This window comes from Pipistrellus kuhlii, unplaced genomic scaffold, assembly GCF_014108245.1.
Source record: "Pipistrellus kuhlii isolate mPipKuh1 unplaced genomic scaffold, mPipKuh1.p scaffold_m20_p_27, whole genome shotgun sequence".
Lineage (NCBI taxonomy): Eukaryota > Metazoa > Chordata > Mammalia > Chiroptera > Vespertilionidae > Pipistrellus > Pipistrellus kuhlii.
In genome coordinates this window covers 6,326,489-6,348,158 of record NW_023425526.1, presented here as the reverse complement: position 1 = coordinate 6,348,158, position 21,670 = coordinate 6,326,489, and the positions used below count along the sequence as shown (strand labels likewise).

General features: G+C 54.7%; 1 protein-coding gene across 1 annotated transcript; it reads right to left on the bottom strand.

Moving 5' to 3' along the window:
• Nucleotides 1-4,914: 4,914 nt before the first annotated feature.
• On the bottom strand, nt 4,915-20,953 carry IL1R2 (interleukin 1 receptor type 2). Its single transcript, XM_036454029.1, has 8 exons — nt 20,848-20,953; nt 19,691-19,952; nt 15,037-15,217; nt 12,274-12,448; nt 9,375-9,437; nt 8,203-8,338; nt 6,855-6,997; nt 4,915-5,112 (listed from the first exon to the last, which is right to left on the bottom strand). The coding sequence occupies exons 1-8, from the start codon at nt 20,927-20,929 to the stop codon at nt 4,946-4,948; spliced, it is 1,209 nt and encodes a 402-aa protein (XP_036309922.1). The 5' UTR covers nt 20,930-20,953; the 3' UTR covers nt 4,915-4,945.
• Between the last annotated feature and the right edge of the window lie 717 nt (nt 20,954-21,670).

Here is a 21,670-nt window from a genome sequence, read left to right as displayed (position 1 = left end):
GCCATGCCAGTCTCCCTACAACACCCCATTTTGCCCAACAAAAAGCCTTACTCTATGAATAGCAATGTGCATGGGATCATAGGGCCATACATGGCATTGCTGAGGATACTCATGCTACGGTGCCCATCTCTTATAATTTGCTGACCACAGTTCTCGGGATAGCAAATGGTTTTCGGTCCTGGACTTGAAGGTGCTTACTCGATTGCTTGTCCATGCAACAGGCCTCACCCTGGAAGCCCATCAGCAACACCGTCTCTTGAAATATGAAGCCGTCTTCCAGCTCCACTCATTCAGCAGTGCCACTCTCTAGACACACGCCTCCTTCAGAAGATAACGGTCCTTCTCCCTCAAGTAAAGGCTTCCCTCCATGCTTCACCCTCTTCCTGCAGGGTCAGCAAGACTCTCTGGACCTGGGGATCGGCAAGACTATGCCCCTTGACAGTGGGAAGGAACTACAGGAGATGACACCTTGGGCCATTGACCGCTGGCAGATGACAGGGTCCAGACTTTTGAAGGGGATTTCTTGGTGTGGGCAGCCATCCATCGAGCTCAGGCCTGGCCGGCCACTCAAAGAGGTGGGCCATGCGGGGCTGCACAGAGGACATGGGTGTGTTGGCATCTAGGGTGCCGTGTGGACTCCCACCAGCTCCCTGGGAGGTGCAGGCACCATCAGGAGTGGGCTGAGTGGCCTCTCCAGGCTTCCTGGTGGCAGGCCCTGCAGCGCCCAGGCCCCAATACTGCGGCCAGTCAAGGAGCACCGGGGAGTTTCACCCACTGGCCAAGGTGGGGAGGAGGAGGTTTTTACACCAAGCACACCAAAAGCCAGAAAGACGAATGCACACATCCTCAGCACGCCGAAAACTTAGCAAGATAATTGGATAAACAAACCTTTCCCTCCCTATCCCCACAGAAACCACAGACTTGAACAGGTAGATGAGATGATCTTCGGGATAGGAGTCGCTGTCCTCCCCGGTCATAGCACTGAATACTCTTTCCTTTGTCCCACACCTGTCTCAAGAGCTTGGCTTTCATTGTGGCAGGCAGCTGAACCCACACTGTGGTCACAGAAGAGGCATTTGAATAGAGCCCCACGGACGAGTAGGGTTTGGAGAGGAAGAAAGGCACCAGGAAGTCGGTTACAGGAAAGCTAACAGTCACCGGACAAGATCTTCCTCCAGCCCCATCTTTTTAGCACTTAAGTCATTCACTCACTCCCTGTTGACCACCTACTATGTACCAGGATGTAAGGATCTCCTCTTTTAGAATGTCTTTGAACAGCTGCTCTATTGGGCTTTTGTACAAATCTCCTTAGCAGACAGAGAGTAACCACATCACATCAGAAACAAAGGCGAAGGCTCTGCCCTGCTGTCCGGGTTTGGACTCCATGGAGCAAACCCAGCGATACTCAGACCTGGACCAGAGCTGCTGCCCTGCTCTCTCCTAGGAGCAAATTCCTGGTGAGGAAGATGGGACAGGCACAAAGGCTGCAGGACAGCCGCTCCGAATAACCGCAAAGTGCTCGCTTTTAAAAGGAACTTGTTCCTCTCCTGGCACTCCCTTCTAGGCAGACACTCATGAACCCGCGCCCAGGGAGTGGGCTTCTGGCACCGTGGCCACTGCCCACCCTTGAGCAGGTTTTGGGGGCAGCATTGGCCTGGCCAGGCTCTCCAGAGCCCAGCGCATGGCGTGTGGAAGGCCGGCGCGGCACTGAGAGAACTTGTGTAGCAGCTGGGACTGATTGAGGGGGCACTGAGGGGGCACAGACGCAGCCCCGCTGCCTGGCAGGAAGCCTCTCGGGCTGAGCAGAAAGGAATGGTGGAGGAGAACACTCACACTTACTGTTAACATTTTGAGGTTTGTTTTTAACACTTGAACTTACAAGGGAGGATAATTTAATCTCTACACTTGAATGTTTCCTGAGAAACATTCCTGGAGCTTAAACCACAGGGCACTCTCCTACATGTTCCGGATGCTGCGGGCTGGGGCTCTAACTGCTGGCGGTCCTGGCGGAGGCGCTTCTAACGGGCACTGAGGTTCCCTGGGAAAGTGGAGAGGGGCGCCTGGACCCCGCTGGCCCTTTACTTGGGGCGGTGACTCCTTGCAGGACGCGATGAGCTGTGGCCCACAGGCGGGCATACCGCGTTCCTTCCTGGCATTTTGGCCCCGGGCCTGGCAAACTCTGAAGCTTCTCAAAAGCAAAGAGGCCGATCCAAGCCACCTCAGCCACCTCCACCGGGGCCCACACTCAGGCACTCCCCTGCCCGGCCCCGCCTGCCCTGAGCCTCTCCCTACCTGTCCCCTTTCCTTCCTGCCTGAAACCACAATCAAGGTCACGCTCTCCCCCTCTGCTGCTCCCCCTCCCTCTTCCCCTCACCCCTCTGCTGCTCAGCTCCCCTCCTCCCCTCTCCCCCTCTGCTGCTCCCCCTCCCTCTTCCCCTCTCCCCCTCTGCTGCTCCCCCTCCTTCCTCCCCTCACCCCTCTGCTGCTACCTCTCCCTCTTCCCCTCTCTCCCTCTGCTGCTCAGCTCCCCCTCCCAGCCAGGGGCTTCCCCAGGAGGCAGCTTCTCTGGGAACTGGGGGTGACAATCACCTCCTGACCTATAGGCCTCAGGCATCTGAGTAATAATAAACCTACATCTTCAAACAGTCCTCTGGGACAGGAAATGGGAGGATTTTCAACCTGGGGGACAGCACAGCTTTGCATCTCATTTCATCCTCTCACCGGGTCCTCTGGGGGCTAATCCACTATCCACTACTGCCGTGTGTGTGTGTGTGTGTGTGTGTGTGTGTGTGTGTGTGTGGTGTGTGGTGTGTGTGTGTGTGTGGTGTGTGTGTGTGTGTGGTGTGTGTGTGTGTGTGTGTGTGGTGTGTGTGTGTGTGGTGTGTGTGTGGTGTGTGTGTGTGTGGTGTGTGTGTGTGTGTGGTGTGTGTGTGTGTGTGTGGTGTGTGTGTGTGTGTGGTGTGTGTGTGGTGTGTGGTGTGTGGTGTGTGTGTGTGTGTGTGTGTGGTGTGTGTGTGTGTGTGTGGTGTGTGTGTGGTGTGTGTTTGTGTGGTATGTGTGTGGTGTGTGTATGTGTGGTCTGTGTGTGTGTCTGTGTGTGTGTGTGTGTGTGTGTGTGTGTGTGTGTCTGTGTGTGTGTGTGTGTGTGTGTCTGTGTGTGTGTGTGTGTGTGTGTGTGTGTGTGTGTGTGTGTGTGTGTGTGTGTGTGTGTGGGTGTGTGTGTGTGGGGTGTGTGTGTGTGGTGTGTGTGTGGTGTGTGTGTGTGTGTGTGTGTGGTGTGTGTGTGGTGTGTGTGGTGTGTGTGTGTGTGTGTGGTGTGTGTGTGTGTGCGTGTGTGGTGTGTGTGTGTGTGTGTGTGTGTGTGTGTGATGGGCTGCCCCTCTCCCTCTCTCTGCTGCAGCCTGGAGCCCCGCACAGGCTCAGGGGAGGGGGACACTCGGTCCCATCCCCTGTGCTCAGTCCCCAGCGGGCCGCCCCGCAGGACCAGCTGCCCTCCCGGGGGGTCAGGTGGTACTGGAGGTGCTGTGTGTGCACACTGAAGCCACACTCCCATGAGGTAACATTTCCACTAAGTGAGCCTCTTACTCATGTTCTTGCATTATTAGAATTATGATGCTTTTCTTTAAAGTGTGAGTAACTATATATGGTATAGTTTTAATGCCTTGAATTTGGCTGACAACTTTCTTTGCCTTTTGCTTTTATTATTTCATCACCAGAGATTGTAGCATCACCAAGCCTGTCAGCCTCCAGCTGGCGATTCTTTACTGGTTTGCGCACAAAGGACATGTCCTGCTCTCACCCTCCCACAGCACGTGGCAGCATGACGCGGGGGCTGGGGACACAGCCGTGGCCAAGCACCACCTCTCTCAGGGAGCTCTCACCCCAAAGGGGAAAGCAGACAGCAACTAAGCAAGCAAGCACATGCTAACGGTCTGGTGAGGAGAGGAGCTATGACATGAAGCAGAGTGAGGGGCAGGACCTCTGGGAAGGTCACCTTGGAACAAAGACTTGAACAGGTGAAGGAGTAAGTCATGCTAATTTCCCTGCTATTTGATTTTTTAAAATAATCTAATTGTCCCGGGACTGATGGCTCAGTTGGTTGGAGTGCCATACTGTACACCAAAAAGTTGCAAGTTCGATCCCTGATCGGGGCATGTACGGGAGGCAACCCATCTCTCTCTCACATTGATGTCTCTCTCTCTCTCTCTCTCTCTCTCTCTCTCTCTCTCTCTCTCTCTCACACACACACACACACACACACACACACACACACACACCAATAGGAAACTTTTCTTGGGTGAGGATTTCTTAAAAGATAAAGTAATCGAATTGGAAATATTTTGGCATATAAGCTCTGAATATTTTTTTCCACTACGTATGCAATTACCTCAATATCCCTTCCCTTCTCTTTCTTTTTAGAACTCGGTTTGAGGTTGGGTCTATTTCACTAACGTATTCTAAGATGTATTTTCCTGACAAGTCTACTCGATTTTAATTGCTCCTTTTGGATCATCCTTTTGAAAAAATCCACCAGTTTGAGTTTTAGCATTTGTAAACTATCCTTCCCAGTCTTGAAGTGAAATTCCATCCTCCCAAAGAGGCAAGTGCAGCTAACTTTCTCTGTATGTGTGAATCTCCCAGAGAGCAGAGCCCAGACACTCTTCATGTATCTTGTTGAATGATAACTAAGTGAATTTCAAACGCATTTTGACATTTTCAATTCTTTTCGGGTCTAAGAGTACCTCACTCGTTTAAATAGGTCACCGTGACAGGGACTCTCTGACCCCACTGGCTCCTGCGTTGTTTAATGTGACAAACTTTACATGAATATGTGGCCTTTCCCACAGCCCACAGCAAACCACAAATAAGAACTGAACAAGGTCCTCACACAGACAGAGCCCTCGTAAGGAAGACTTCCATCTGTGTGTGAATCATTTTATTTCCTTTATTCACTTGAACAGGAGTGAGCACTTTGATGACCAATCTTCAATGTCGTCAGGCCGTACGCTCTCCCAGTCCTGTGTCTGTGCCATCTGCGCATCCATATTCCCCCCAAAACCAAGAAGACCAGCAAGAGGGGGACCAGTGCAATCCCCCAGGAGAATGTGGCAGCTGCTGGAAGAAAGGTCAGGTCAGATCAGGGTCAAACGTTCTCTCACCAGAAAGGACAGTGCATGCGGGTGTGGGGACAGAGAGCCATGGAGGCTGGTCTTCCTTATGAACGTGCACTGAGTTTCAGACTGTGTGTCCTGGTGCCAGGACCAGGCCCGTTGGAGGAGGACCTCTGTGTCGTCATGGAAACAAGCCAAAGGGAGAGCGGAGGGTCTGCTCAGCTTCCCCACCGGGTATGCACTGCCAGCTGGCACGTGGGTGGGAAGAAGCGGGTTAGTGCTGCCCTTTCCCAGTGAGCATGGGTGTCACGGGATTCGATAGTCACAAAGGAAAGAAAACAAACTGGAAACAGACGGTTAGATGTGGAGGTCATCGCTTGGATGCAGCTGTTTTACGCCCTGCTCCTTGGCTTCTGTGTGTTATGACAACATAGGAAGAGATGGTGAAGAACAAGTTTACGAGGAGACATGAGAACACAACTGCGGTCAGACACACGGACGAAGAGGCCAGAATGCCACGTGTGGAAGCTGCTGTCTGTCATAGTCTGTCTGTGCATCCCGGACCCAACACAGTTTCACACTATTTTCTCTGGGCGATTCTTTCACCCTAAAACCCACAGGCTTTGAGTGAGTGATGCTTTTTCTGAGCGGCCAATGCAGGCACCTGTGAGTCCTCTGTGGTCAGTCATGGCCAGCTCAGCAGAGGACATGCTCACGTGACAGAAATGTTTAGAGGGTCCCACCATCAGGCAGACAATCACAGGTTCCTTGGGTCACGAATCTGAGCACTAGCAGTGGACTGTGCTCTCTGTGGAACCTCCATTTCCCAGTTTAAACAGCCCCAGCCCCTCAGGGAAGCGAGCTGAACATCAGCCTTTAGGACGTTAATATGAAGGAGCCTGTGCAGGTGCAGCCTGCAGCCCTCCCCGGGGCCCTGCTGGAGCCCAGGACCCTGTATTTTCAACAAGCGCTCAGTGAGCACGCTGGCAGCCGTCCCTTTGGAGACAGGCTGTGTGGAATTGTCTTCTCAGCCCTGAGACCTGGCCCAGCCTCACCTTGCCCATGGTCAGGGGCGTGATGGTGGCCTCACAGCTGGGGCCAACTCTGGCTGGTCCCTCGTCATCTACTGGGGCTGCCGAATGCCCGCCGGGCCTGTCTCCTTCCTGCTCAGCTAAACTAAGAAGGCATTGGTCCGAATGGTAACGTGGGGCTTTCTCTCTTCTGTTAAAATGTCCTACGTGGGCACTGGGTTGATTTGCCTTTCACTCTATTTCCTGTTCACTGGTGATGGTAATTACACGCCGCCTTGAGCCCTGGGATCTACCAGTCCTGGTTCTTGGGGGTAAGGTTTCCCAGCTTGGGGATAAAGAATGTGGCTCTCCTTCCCAAGGGTCCTGCTGGGCCACGCAGACCCACAAGAGGACACAGCTTTCCCAGGGTTTATTGCAGAACCACTTTGTCTCTTTTCCAAAAATCTGCTTGCTATTTAAATTTTTATTGACTATAATCTCCTAAAGCCAGCCTCCACCCTACAAAAAAAATAACACATACACACACACACACATAAAATATCAGAGATTTGTTCTAATTCCTGGAAACTCGCTACCCTTGTTCTAATGTTAGAGGTTTGCTCAGCTAACAGGAAGCACAGGACTTGCTAAGTGATTCTGGAGAACTGGCAGCCTTGTCCAGCATCCAGAGAACATTCCACAGGCTTCCTGTCCAAGCAACTGAAATCCGTACCTTCTTTGACTGTGGTATGCAGCATCTGAAAACTCAGTCTGTTGTGAACAAAACATTGAAAATCCGTGGTCAAATCCTCTCTGATGACTGGATCAAAAATCAGGGGCACTTCAATGTAGTTCTCGTTGTTTTCTGAGTACTCCCTGTGGAGAAAGCACGCACTTAGACAGGCGGTCCGGTCAGGCGGGTCTACCAGGCCCCAAACATCCCCAGAAGGGCGGTGGGGCCCGCGTGGTCTAAGGTAAGGAAGCTGGGCACCCGGGCCGTTGTATGGCCTGCTTCGGCAGGGCTGCTCAGCGGCTCTGAGCAGCAGTGACGCTGACAAGTGGAGGTGCTGCCCACTGGGACAGACACTCGTTACCAGGAGCCACGGAGCAGCTTGTTTTGGACAATGGGAAGTCCACCATGACGGCCCTCCGTGAGCAAGGAGCTAGGAGAGGAGCCAGAAATGTCTCCTTTTGGGAATCCTGACTTCATCACCAACAAATCATTTGCATATGGAAGGGCAGGGAGTTTCCAGAAACCCAGTTTTCAACAGAGTCCCGACCTCCTCTCATCTCCACTGCTGGCTCTCACGCTGGGAACTCAGTGCCGAGTGGAGGCATGTGATTTCGCAATGAGGACTTGCAAACAATTGTGCTAACCACACATCATTTTGATCGGCTCCGTTGCGCCCAGAAATGGGGCCATGGGAGTTCAGGCTGTTCCAGGCACTGGCCTGTAGGTCTCACAGTCTGTACTTTATAATGGGAACATCGTATGGTCTCCCTCCCTCGTGTGAAGGTTCCCAGTTACAAGATCTGCTTGTTCTGTTTTTAAAGGGAGAAAACCCTTTCCAAGGTGACTGCTTCTGAGAACAGACTCGTTCTCACTTTGAATGTTAACCTCGCTTAGACCGCGGCCGCCAGGGAGCCCAGGCACGCAGGCTCCTGGACGCTGTGGCTAAGTCTCGGGACTTTTTAAGGGTTTGTGAAAATGCTTGACACTCAGATTGCAGAATGGAAAATAGAAATATATTAACTCCAAGTATTTTTAATTGCAAAAATCAAGAAACAAGCATTTATTAAACAGCTAGAAAGTGCAACCTCAGTGACAGGGAGTTGGCTGCAACTCAGCTCTTATATAGAAAGTTTGCTTCTCAAGAACAGATGGTAATTCTGAGCAAACTCAATTTTTAAAATTCTAAAAATCCAGCAGTTCATACTAGCAAAATTATTTTTAATATAGGGTGTGCGTCCTGTTGAGAGGTTGGATGTGGCACTGTCTCTTTAAAAACGCGTGACGCTGATGGAGGTCTCAGGAAGCTCTGCCCCAAGTCGCCTGGGCCGCAAACCCTGTCCCCACTCACAGGCGCGGGCCCTCGCGCACACGGCCGGCGGGGTAGGCCGCCTCGATGCTGGTGGCGTTGGCCATCCACCACAGCAGGGTGGTCGCCTGCGAGCCGCCTCCCAGAAACACCTTGCAGGGCACCGTCAGCCTGGAGCCTGTGGGCGGCGACACGCAGACACATGAGAAGCGGCTGGACGCAGGGGGAGCCCAGCTCCTCCCGCCCCCGCAAACCTGAGCGGGCCCTCCCGTCTCAGACACCACCAACTCCTTCTTAGAAGGAAACAGTCCCCTCCGAAGATTCCCTTCACCTTGGAGGGACCGGGGCACCGGTTACCGAGTGTCTCCAGTCCCTCCAACCCGGCCTGCCCGCAGAGACGCCCAGAGGCAGGTGCTTCCCCAGGCCCCTGGGCTCCTGCGAGCCGCCTGCCCCCCAACCCACGCCCCCACCCGCCCCGTCCAGGCTGACCCACACCCTTCCCAGCTCGCTGTCTCCCTCCCTGTCCCGGACTCCTGTGCTGGAGGAGCAGCCCTGCCCAGCCTGACCCCGGAGGAGGAGGGTGCTGTGCAGCTGGCCTTGATGTCACTGCCCTGCAGCTCCTGCGAGTTGGGTTTTAAGTTCCCAAAGAGATAGGGGTGGACAAATCCTTCCCGTCTGCGTTTCCCTCATGGGCGCTGGCCCCCGCAGGTCCCGGCGAAGCCTTTCTCCCCGCTCCTCCCCGGGCTGAGACTCCTCAGTCTGCAGCCCTGCTTCCTGCCTCGGTGGGCCCACCAGCTCTCCCAGGTGCCCAGTTACCATGCTAAACCTAAGCCCAACCTGCACAAGAAGCTGGGGGGGGGGGGGGGGGGGGGGACTGCAGCCAGTCGGCTGAATGAGCATCTCTGCGAAGGGCTGTAAGCAGCACACGGTGCAGATGGGGCCTTAGGGGGAATGAGAGGGGTGGTGAGGCTGGTTTTAGGGCAGGTCCTGCTCCATGTCAGCCCCCGCTTCCCTCCCCACCCTCCACCCCAAATGACCCAGGTCTTCTGTTTAGATCCTCTTAGGTGCCCCTGTCTCACATTTCTAACCGCTTGGCACGGGGCTGCCCTCACATTTGTTATTTCAGCCTCTCATCCTGGGCGGCCCCCCACCCCAGGCACGTGGCACACCCAGGGCCCAGACCGGGCTGCAGGCCGCGGGCCCTGAGGCCTTACCCAGGGAAGCCGAGATGGTCTGGTGCGGGGACAGTATCACGGGCACCGTCTCCTCTTGTTTTTCTGAGACAGCAGAGAAGGTCAGTTAAGGGCTCCAGTCCAGCGGCCCGGCCATTGCCAGCTCGCTGGCCCCTCTCCCAGCCTGGCACCGCCTGGCTCGGCCACAGCGTGTCGGTGGCAGTGCCCTTCCCGGAGGAGAGCCAGGAGCAGCCACAGCAGTCCATTCACGGCACTCCTTCCGTGGCAGCCCTGGGCTTCCTCAGTGAGTCCTGTTCCCTGAATAAATCCTTAGGTAGCGTGCACACTGTCCCCATGCTTTGCCGAGTCAGTTTGCCCTAAAATGCCTCCCTGCCTGCACCCTCCCTGCCAGCCGGCACCTGCGGCTCGGAGGAGAGGCGGCCAGCCGTGGTGAGCTGCTGCAGGGCGAGCTCCTGGCCGCGGGCTGCTGAGGGGTCCCCCTTGGGGGCCCAGGTGGGCCTCCTAGGAGTCAGAACCTGGTTCCCCAGGAGGCAGGTCTCCCAGTGGCCTGGACAAACTGCTCACCTGAAGGGGCAGAGAGCAGCTTGGGGTGGGCAAGCAGCTGGCCCCCCACTCTCCCTCCCTGCTGCTCCTCGGGGAGCGGCTGAGCCTGGCCCAGGGCCCAGCAGCCTGGGGGGGGGGGGGTGTCAGAGTGTGCCTCACCCCCTGTACCCTCCCCCCCTTCCCCCCAACACACATAAACACACACCCCAACACACACACCCCAACATACACACACACACACACCACGGGGTGCAGCTGGCTGGGGGCGGGTCGGAGGGGGCAGTCCGGGGGCTGTTTGACACATTGCTCCGCTCCCTGGCCCCCTACTCCAATCCTTGGGCCTGGGATGGGGCCCAAGTTCCGAGTGTCTAACCAGAGCCCCAGGGATGCGGCTGTGCCCCTCCTCCAGGAGCCAGCAGGGCCCCGCAGCTAACATGGGGGCTGGCGCCCCCTGGTGTCCCTGTGCAGCACAGGGAGCAGGGGAGGCCCTGAGCAGGCCCTGGCTGTCTTTCCCAATCCCCTCCCTTATCCCTTATCCCCTCCCCCGCCCCCCCAACTTCCCCGCCGCCCCGCCTCTATCCCCTCACTCCCCCGCCCCTAGCTGAGTTGAAATGATGGCACCCTCACCAGCATTTGCTTTCATGGGTAACAGGGAAACTGAATCTCTGGGTTCTGTTGGGAAAAGTTAACCTTTCCCCCTCACAGGCCAATTATCTAACCTTAATGCCTTCCCACAGCTCTGATGCCTTAAAAGACCCAGCTGTGCAGAGGCCCGGTGTGTAAAGTGCAGGCACGCAGCCCTGCCCCAGGACTGGCACACCGTTTACCCGGCGCCATCCCGATGTCCCGCCTGGGGGCGCCTCCCTGCTAAACGCAGTCACATGGTCAGTCCTGTTCACAGCATCCCCTGCAGAGCTCATCTAAGCCACTGGACACTCACTGCTCCAACCCTGCTTCCAGGGCAACTAGACCTGCCTCCAGGAGCAGCTTCTACTGACGACATCACCATGCCTTCCAGAAACACCCAATGAGCACCATAGTGACAGACCTACACACAGCCCTACACACAGTCCTACAGCCAGACAGCCCTACAAACAGACAGCCTTACAGACAGACAGCCCTACACACAGTCCTACAGACAGCCCTAGAGACAGACAGCCCTACTGACAGCTCTACAGACAGCCCTACAGATAGCCTTACAGACAGAACGCCCTACAGACAGTCCTACACACAGCCCTACACACAGCCCTACAGATAGACAGCCTTACAGACAGAACACCCTACACCCAGCCCTACACACAGCCCTACAGACAGCCCTACAGACAGCCCTACAGACAGACAGCCTTACAGACAGACAGCCCTACACACAGTCCTACACACAGCCCTACAGACAGCCATACAGACAGAAAGCCCTACAGACTGACAGCCTTACAGACAGCCCTGCAGACAGCCCTATACACAGCCCTACACACAGTCCTACAGACAGCCCTACAGATAGACAGCCTTACAGACAGACAGCCTTACAGACAGCCCTATACAGTCCTACTGACTGACAGTTCTACAGACAGACAGGCCTACAGACACCCCTACAGACAGCCCTACTGACAGACAGCCCTACTGACAGCCCTATACACAGCCCTACACACAGCCCTGCAGACAGACAGCCCTATAGACAGACAGCCCTATACACAGCCCTACACACAGTCCTACAGACAGACAGCCTTACAGACAGCCCTACACACAGCCCTACAGACAGACAGCCCTACAGACAGACAGCTCTACAGACAGTCCTACTAACAGACATCCCTCTAGACAATCCTACACACAGCCCTACACACAGCCCTACAGACAGTCCTACAGACAGTCTACAGACAGACAGCCCTACAGACACCCCTACAGACAGCCCTACTGACAGACAGCCCTACTGACAGTCCTACACACAGCCCTACACACAGCCCTGCAGACAGCCTACAGACAGCCATACTGACAGCCCTACAGACAGCCTTACACACAGCCCTACACACACACAGCCCTACACACAGCCCTACTGACAACCCTACAGACAGACAGCCCTACAGACAGCCCTACATACACACAGCTCTGCACACAGCCCTACACACAGCCCTTCACAGAGTGGCTGCCATGCTGGTGGCTGCCTTCCCAGGACCACAGCTGGCCCCACAGACTTGGTGCCCAGGGACTCCCTCAAATGCCACCCTGCTTTCTGCCTCTCACTCACACCTCTTCCTAGCCCGGTGCTTTAAGGGAGTGGACGTGCGTTTCCCTTTCACACCAAAGACATGCGAGGAAACCTGGTGCCCGTTTGCTCTCCACAGGCCTGAGGGCCAGGGCGGAGGGCCCAAGGGCCAGCACGTACTGCGGACCCGGAGCTGGATGTTCCTGGTGATGTTGTACTGCGTGCCCCCGTGGGCGAAGGCCAGCACACAGCGGTAGCGGCCCGCGTCCTCCTCCGACACGTCCTGGATGAGTAGGCGCGTGGTCCCTCTCACACTCACAAACCTCCCGCTGCCTGGATCCAGGCGGACAGAGTCCTGAGGGAAATGTTTTCCAGAAGTTACGCTCTGCACCAACCGCACCTCAGCAGCTGGAATGGGGCCCGAACTACCTGTCAGTGTTGAATTTGCAGCCAAGACTTGTCTTGTTACTTACTTTGCAAATATTGTACTTTGGACATATTTTACCTGTTTTGGGAGAGGGAATTTGTTAGCATAGAAAACAAACCTGCTGAATGTGTTTAAGCACCATGCTCCAGCACTGAGGGGACGGGGGAGGGACTCTCTTTGACAGAGTAAACCTTTTAAAATACAAATACAGGTCTGGCCTCACAGCCGCCGTGGGCCTCGGGGCTGGGAAAGAGTCCCACTCTGTGGTCATGGCGACCGGAAAGCCGTGTTCAGGGGAGATGGTGTTGCTGTGATTATTTAAAAATTAATTCAATTTTAGGAGTTGGTAGAGAGGTGGGACAAATGGTAAGAAAAGCTAAATGTGAGGAGCGAGGCCACACCTTCCATGGGACAAAAGGCGGTGTGGCTCCTGCACAGGGCGAGGCCTCCAGCAGCAGTGGGCGGGCGGGGGGGGGGGGGGGGGGGGCAGCCAGGAGAACAGGGTGCCTGTGCTCAGCCAATGAGCCATGTCACCCTCTCTCCGAACGGGAGCACAGACACAGCTGGATGAGTTGTGCTCTCCGTCTGTTCGACTAGCAGGAGAGGCTGCTGTTCCTAACGTGAGGAGGACTACGAACAAGCCCCCTGGGCCAGCAGCCATCCTCCACGGCCCCCAGGGCTGCCTGCCCCACTGGGGTGGAGCTCCCGGCTCAGGGTTTTGGCTTCACCATCTCCCATCTCTCCCTGTGCAGGCTTGGCAAGGTCTTACATTTGTGCATCTCTGTTCTCTAATCTGCGAAGTAGGGAAAGTAGTCGTGTCTGGCCTGTGGTTGCCTGGCAGCGCCTTTGGACAGAACTGTGCCAGGTACGGGCTTGGGAACGGGCAGCTTTAGGGAGGGCAGGAGGACCACTAAGACCACGGGACATCCCTCCAGCGGCTCGGCCTCCAGGGTCCGTCAGCCCCACTAAGGGCCGCAGGCACAGGGCCCGGCCTCGCGGCTCCCGGCCGCTCCCAGAGGGAGCAGGTGTCAGGTGAAATCAGCCCGCCAAGGCTATACACAGCCAAGTGGAAACAAACAGGGCTCAACCCGGAGTGGGGAACGCCAGCGCCCTCCACAGGCACAGCCTCTCCCTAACCAAGAAGGAACCCAGTCCCTGGCTGGGCTGCAGCCCCATGGGGCTGGCTGCTTGCTCCTCCTTTCTTTGCGTTGGCAGTGCTCATTGATATAATACACAGATACCTGAAATTGTAAAACCAGTCACTAGCTAACCCATTTCTTTTCTAAAAAGGCACATTTTAATAATTATGACAAAATTAATAATGTTAATTGAGAATCTTCTAGAAATTTAGGTTTATATGGACTGAGTATAGATTGGGGAGCAGCACATGTATCCATAAATGAACGTCCCTACCTTCTTATCCTCTCTCCCTCTGGAAGTGCCTTTGCCATTAGCAAAGTAGAACAACATAAAACCGTTATGTAGCACTGACTTAGAAAAAGTGGAAAGTGAATCCTTTATCCCCGAAACATCGTTTGTTATTTCAATGTATAGTCCTCCATATTTTTGAATATATTAAACCATGTTTTTACATAACTAGGAAATATAGCATGTCATTTAAAGTCTTTAAACTACAGCAGTATTGTATTTTTCCTGATGTGTTTTGTAAACACTTATATAGCCCACCATTCCTATGGGATGGAATCAGTTTAACCAGTCCCTAATGGTGAGCGTTTTCTTGTTTCCAGTATCTTCTTATGAGCAGTGCTTCGGTAAACATGTTAGTACATGGTGTAATATATCCTTGTCTCGTTTCCATATACATACTTTACATGGATCTAATTCTGTCCACGATTAAGCCAGTAACTGTCTTTCCAATGTCAGCCTGCGATCTGTGTCAGGGTGTCTCTGTGAGGGGCCGGACAGTGTGTTAGGCCCCAGTGAGCATGGCCTCGGACCTCAGCCAGCTCTCCCTGCAGCGGGAAAGGCGGCCTGGCCGGCACAGTGTTCCCTGTGCGCAGGAGCTGGGGTCCCATTCGTCACTGTCATAAAAGAGTGCGATTCTTTTACACTTTTCAGCCACTTAAAGGGTGAGAACTAGCCTCCCTCGCGGAACAGGCCACGGCTCCATGTGGCCTGCGGCTGTTTGCCCACACCTGGCCCACCTGCTACGAGCTGATGGAAATATTTGCTCGGCCAGGCAAGAGAAGAAAGTGTGTTTGTACTTACTCCTTTGACCAAAAGTTGTGCGTACGTTATTAAATTAACCAACAATTGTTTTTCTGAATTTTAACAGAGTGGAAAGCTGTCTTTTTCAGCTGTTATTTACACGGGACTCATTCCATATTCTCAAATCATCATTCTGAGAATGCACCACACGAGGATCCAGAGCATATTGAACACGGTCCTTTAAAACTAACTGGTTTGAAAAACAGAAATATCTTCAGAACGGCATTTCTGTATTTCCTGTGGCAGTGAAATGCATACTAATTCAACACCACTTGTCAGAAATGTACCTTGTACCACTGAATCTTCATGTCAGTTTTGTTCTTGATGAATTCACTCAGCTCAGGGCACACTAAGAAGCCCGAGGCCGCGGCGGTGAGCACCTGCGGGTAGGAGACGGCGGGCAGCGAAGCTTCTGTGTTCTCCAGCACCTTGAGGTCCATGGTCATCTGGTCACAATAAGAGGCGTTTCTGATTTAAAGGGAGCAAATGCGAAGGCAAAGTAAACATAAATCTAAATGAAGTAAAGAACAATTTCCCAGCCCATTAAATGCTGCATTTTTTTATCAGTATGGTGACACTCGATCCCAGATCTTTTTGAATCCTTGGAGCGCAAAGCAAGCACCATATCACAAATGTTATTCGAAATGACAATATATTCTGAACTTTTCCCAGAAGACCCTTCACCAGCCTGATCGCAACACCACCAAGGCCTACACCCCCCAGGTTTGGAGCTCCCTGAGCAAAGCGCCTGCCTCCTGGGTCAGGGACCAGATCCCAACACAGGAAGTGCTCCTGGGTCAGGGACCAGATCCCAACACAGGAAGTGCTCCTGGGTCAGGGAACAGATCCCAACACAGGAAGTGCTCCTGGGTCAGGGACCAGATCCCAACACAGGAAGTGTTCCTGGGTCAGGGACCAGATCCCAACACAGGAAGTGCTCCTGGGTCAGGGACCAGATCCCAACACAGGAAGTGCTCCTGGATCAGGGAACAGATCCCAACACAGGAAGTGCTCCTGGGTCAGGGAACAGATCCCAACACAGGAAGTGTTCCTGGATCAGGGACCAGATCCCAACACAGGAAGTGCTCCTGGGTCAGGGAACAGATCCCAACACAGGAAGTGCTCCTGGGTCAGGGAACAGATCCCAACACAGGAAGTGCTCCTGAGACCCACCATCTATATAAAGAAAAGTCCTTCTCAGGGAATAGCCATTAGCTGGGTCTAATTTCAGAAAACTGCTGAGAACTTAGCATAAAATCTAGAGAAGATGTGTGACACTGCCTGGGGGAAGCTAACTCAGTGAGTTTGTTTGGATTTTAATTTGTTGTTGTTGTTGGGCTAACTGTAATCTCAATATCATAATTCCGTCAGCACCCTAGGACTGGGAAATGGTACTGGCAGCTCGTGTCCAGAAACAGGGAGGAGGTGGAAGAGGACAAAGGGTCTGACCTACAACTGAGCTTTATCACGATCTCACTGAGTCTCCAGCTGCCTAAGACCCTAAGAGCCGAGCAAACATTTATGCCCAAAGAAACACAAAGTTAATTATTGCCTTGACAAAGTGCACCTCGAGGGATGTGAGCGAGGACCACCCTCCAGGGCAGCTGCGCCCCCAGCGGCACCCCGAGGCGAGGAGGCTGCCGGCTGCCTGGGGCTGACGCATCCCGCACTCCCTCGCCAGCACCAAGAGCTAGAAATCATGAGCATCTCACGTTTAGGTGGGAAAATTACATATACAGAAATTAAGCAATTTCCTAAGGCCACATAGCTCAGAGGTCAAACCAAGGCAGAAACCCAGCAGGGCCCTGAGAAAACCCTGAATTGGGCTGGTATTCCTGGAAACGCTTATAGACAAACCTGTCCACATTGTTGGTGAGGGGATCCCCCTGGAGCAAGGTACTCCATGAAAGTGCCCAGCAGGAAGAGGGTGGGCGGCATGCCTTGGCCACTCTCATTCCCCAGGGAGTACGAAGTCCCCACAACCAGAGGGGGCAGTCGTTAATGCTGTTCTCCTCACCACCCTCCCGTCCTGCACACACAGTGGGACTGCACATCCTGGCCCCACAGCGAGAGGGGCAGCTACTGGACTGCAGTCACTTCACCAGGGAGCCCCTCAGAGCATGCTATGTTTGGGTTCAGAGACCCCGTTCAGTCTGAGTCCCCAGGCATGTGCCCAGCCATCCTGCTTGCTGCTGGGGTGACTACCTCGCCCTGTTGTTTGAAACCCGGAGACTCAGAGCGTCATGATCGGCAGCATGGCTTCCCCCATTGACAGAAAGGCTCGCGGTGCTACACCTCAGGCTTTAAAAGCCGCAGGCACAGGGCAATCGCATGCCCTCTGGCTGTAACGCCAGAGGGGGTTGTGGCAGCTGCTGGGGGTTCTAAGTCCTTTGGATCCCAGGCTTGGATGGGAAGAGAGTTCTAGCCCTCAGCCAGGCAAACTCCGTGCTCAAAAGCTTGGCCCACATACGGGTTTCCAGATCTCCATTTTTCTAGAACAGGAAATAAAACAAGAGTATTGGCTAGGGTTTTCTAGTGGAGGAAAAAAACCTCCTGTGAGACAAACATGACTCAGCCATGTCCCCTGATCTCTGCAGACTGTCACTCCAGGGCAGTAAGCATCGCCGTGGGGGAAGTGCGTTCTCAGCGGCTGCGCGCCCGTTCCCCTGACCAGACTCTCCCCCAGCCGTGTCGCCGGCCTGCCCAGCACCTCCCCGGGACAGAACTGAGGCCGGAATTGCCAAGTAATCAGACCACGATGGAAAATGGAGGGTTCAGATTCACATCCTTGTCATTCTGGCTCCACATTTTATTCTTTTTTAAAACACACTTTTAGGTTTCCTAGCAGTGCTCCTTAGGGGAAAAAAAATGGTGGGTTTTTTGTTGTTGTTGTTGTTATGTTTTGTTTTGTTTTGCACTAGAAAGGAAACAAAAATTATATATTTATAACTATTGTAAAATCACACATACACATTCTTCCCTCACACAGAAATGAGAGATGCTTGGCTTCCTTCCTAGGCAGGGTTCACTGACAGAAGGTAACACACAGACACACACACACCATCTGGGAATTAGCACTGGGGCTGATGTTGTCTGAAACCCTGCTGTGCACTAGTAATCCCTCTGTGCTTCGAGTGTCACCTTTGGTTCTCTTTCTAAACGCCAGTGCTCATGAAGAGGGCTTCTTCCTGCAGCCTGAGACTGCCAGATGGGGAGGCATGGGGCAGCCTAGGGCACAGCCCCGACAGAGGCCAGCTGCTGCACTTCCCATCCAGGCCAGCAGGCGGCGCCAGTCCTTCAGAAAACTGGGCCACGGAGTCTCCGAGATCCCCAGCACTACACCAGGACTCTCTCCTTCACAAGCAGCAAGAGCCCAAGGCCATTCGCCCACCAGAGAAAGGACTGTCTTCCCAACAGGAAAACTGGACAGCCACATGGGAAAGTGTGATCTCACACCATCTACACAATTTAACTCAAAACGCTCAGACACAGCAGGAGAGCTACAACAATACACATCTCAGAGAAAACACAGGGGAAAGCTCTGAGACATTAGCTATGGCAGTGATATCTGGGATGTGACATCAAAAGCACAGGCAACCAAAGAAAATACAGGCAAACAGCTTTATCAAAATTAGAAGCTTCTGTGCATTAAAAGAGCATTATCGACAGAGTACAAAGGCAGTCCATGGGATGGTAGAAAATATGGCTAGCATATCCCCCCTAAAAAAACACCACAGAAAATGGTAAGTGTGGGTGGGGAGAGGAGAAGCTGGCACCTTGTACATTGCTGGTGGGAATGCAAAGCAGTGCGGCCACGGTGGCCAGCAGCAGATGCTCCTCAGAAAGCTAACCGGTTCCCCAGGGACCCACCGGCCCCACAGATGTGTGTGCCGGGCTCGTTAGGCATTATTCTCAATAGCTAAACGCAGGGCAAGTGTACTGACAGGTAACAGGCCACCAAAGGGCGGCCTACACATGCATGGGACGTCGTCTTAGAAAGGAGTGGAACCTGCGCATGGCACAGCGGGAATGACCTTGAACAGGAAACACACGGGAAGGAAGCCAGGCACCAAAGACCAGGTGCTGGTGACTCCACTCGAAGGAGGTCCTCGAGGAGTCAAACCCACAGCAACAGAAAGCGGGGTGGCGGCAGCCGGGCCGGGGAGGGGAATGTGCAGTCGTGGCTGTTTAGTGGGAGCAGAGGAAGAGCTCTGCGATGGCGGTGATGGTACCAGCAGCGAGGACGTGCTGAGCCCACCGCTGTACAGCTCAGCGGTGTGTAATGTAAATGTTCTGTTCGCATGCGCTGCCGCAACTAAGGGGGAAGAGCACCAGGACCCAGAGGGAGAGGGACGCCCGTGGCCCAGCTCCACTCCAGCTCCTGGAGAACTCCGAGCGTGAGCGTGTTCCCTCACACGCAGAGAAGCAGTGCTCATGTCTCATCCGTCGGGCGTCAGGCTCTGCCCTCGTGCTCCTGTGATGGCCGGGGACCAGGGACCGCGTCCCCGCCTGGAGCACACCTCCGCCCGGAGCGCACATTCTGAGGGGGGCCGGGGGCACCGCAATCGGGGAGAGCCGGCGAACGCCTGGCCCCCCGCAGGCTAGTTTCCGAGCTGGCGCCTTCGTATGCCCGTGGGCGCTGTGACAGACAGCCGAAGGCCCCGGGCAGAGAGGAGGCTCCCACACCTGGGGTAGACAGACAGGAACCACACAGGCTGTGTCAGAGGAAGAAAACCCCTCGGGGTAAGCCGCGTGGGGCTCGAGTGCTGCTTACACACGGCGGCCCAGCGGTGGCGTCTGAGCGAGGCCTGCGTGGGGGCCAGGGCGCCCTGAGGACACTGGTGGCCTCGCAGGGAGCATCTCGGGAGCGTGGCGAGGACAGGGACATGCAGGCCTTCCTGGAGCAGTGCTCGGAGCCCACCCGCCTGGCCCAGCGCCTACCTGATGGTGCAGAGGTAGGTGCCTGAGTCGCCCTGCTGGACGGGCAGGATCCAGAGGGCGCCGTCCTGGACCCACACTCGCCCGTCTTCCCTGGGGGTCGGCCCCGCAGAACCGCTCCGGTGCCAGGTCACGGTGCCACGGGAGCTGGCCGCGGTCCCCGGCCAGTACCGCTCCTGGGGGCACCTCAGGATCACGGGCTCCCCTTCCACCCGGAGGATGGTTTTGAAATGTTTGCCGAGGTCCTGGCAGCTCCCTGTGGCCGCTGAGGAAGAGAGACCTGTCAGGCCTGGTGGTATCCCCCCCCCGCATGGCAAACCTGAGGCACAGTGCCCCTGGCAGCGAGGTGCCCTCTGGGCCCTCTCACCCTTTTGGTAGAAAGGTTTCAAAGCTCTCAGCTGGCAACTTGAGGTTTGCTCTCCACGGATTTTGTGGGGAAGTTAAATCAGGCTCACCAAGAATAACGAGAGAAATGGTTGCCAGGCTTCTCGCTGGGCCACTCTTACTACTGAAGTGGCTCTCAGCTGAGCTCAGACACAAACCGAGCTCAGTCCCCATGGGTGTGTGGGTACAACCCATGGCCCTGCATCCAGCAAAAAGGAGGATGCTTGAGGAGCACCCAGACCGCCCTTCATTGCATCTGCTTTCTTTTTATTCTGTTTATCCAGGTAATGTCTCTCTAATAAAAGCTCAGCGCCTGGAATGGCGAAAGCCCAGATCAACGGGTGGCTGTGACATGCACTGTGGCAGCCCACCGGCCGTATCCGGCCCCCCTCAGCTGGCCAACCACCCTCAGTCCCTCCCCCTCCAATGGCCCTAACCCTGATCCGCCCCCATCAGACCACGCTGGCCAGACCGGAGCATGCACAAATTCATGCTCCAGGCCTCTAGTTTTACTATATTTACTGAAGCACCATTGGTTAACAACAATATATATATTCCAGGTATAGGACATTATAACTTGATATCTGTGAGCTCATTTACATGCTCACCACCCAAAATCTAGTTTCCTTTCCTTACTACGTGTTTGGCCCCTTTGACCCACTTTGCTCTCCACACCCTCCCCTCTGGCACCCACACCTCGTTTTTGCGAACAGCAAAACCTCCCTAGCTACATGCCTGCGCCCCAGACAAGCCCTCCCGCTGAGAGCCCTCCTTACCCGTGTGCGCCTCGGGCTGAACGGGGAAGGCGGAGACACCCGCCATCCACAGGCACAAGGTGAGCATCGTTCCCAGCCGCATCCCAAGGCCCAGGGGCTGTGGTTTGTAGCCTAGAGGAGGAGACAGAGGGTCACAGGGTCACAGCACCCAAAGGGAGAAGGTGCTCCCAGGGCAGATGCTGGGAACTTCACCCAATAAAAGAAACCGTTCACCCACACTTTTAACAAGAAAACTCAAAATCTGGAGATTTGCTTCTCTAGAGCTGTCTCCACTAAACACACCTAATGTCGAATCCCACAGTGCTCCCAAAGGCCATGGGCTGGACCTCCATACCTAGCGTCTCTCCCAGAGTCCCTGCCCTCCCTTCCCTTCCTTTCCTTTCCCTTCCCTTCCCTTCCCTTCCCCTCCATTCCATTCCCTTCCTTTTCCTTCCATTCCCTTCCCTTCCCCTCCATTCCCCTCCATTCCCTTCTCTTCTCCTCCATTTCATTCCCTTCCCTTCCCTTCCCCTCCATTCCCCTCCCTTCCCTTCCCTTCCCTTCCCCTCCATTCCATTCCCTTCCCTTTCCTTCCATTCCCTTCCCTTCCCCTCCATTCCATTCCCTTTCCTTCCCCTCCATTCCCTTCCCTTCCCTTTCCTTCCATTCCCTTCCCTTCCCCTCCATTCCCCTCCATTCCCTTCTCTTCCCCTCCATTTCATTCCCTTCCCTTTCCTTCCCCTCCATTCCCCTCCATTCCCTTCTCTTCTCCTCCATTTCATTCCCTTCCCTTCCCTTCCCCTCCATTCCCCTCTCTTCCCTTCTCTTCCCTTCCCCTCCCCTC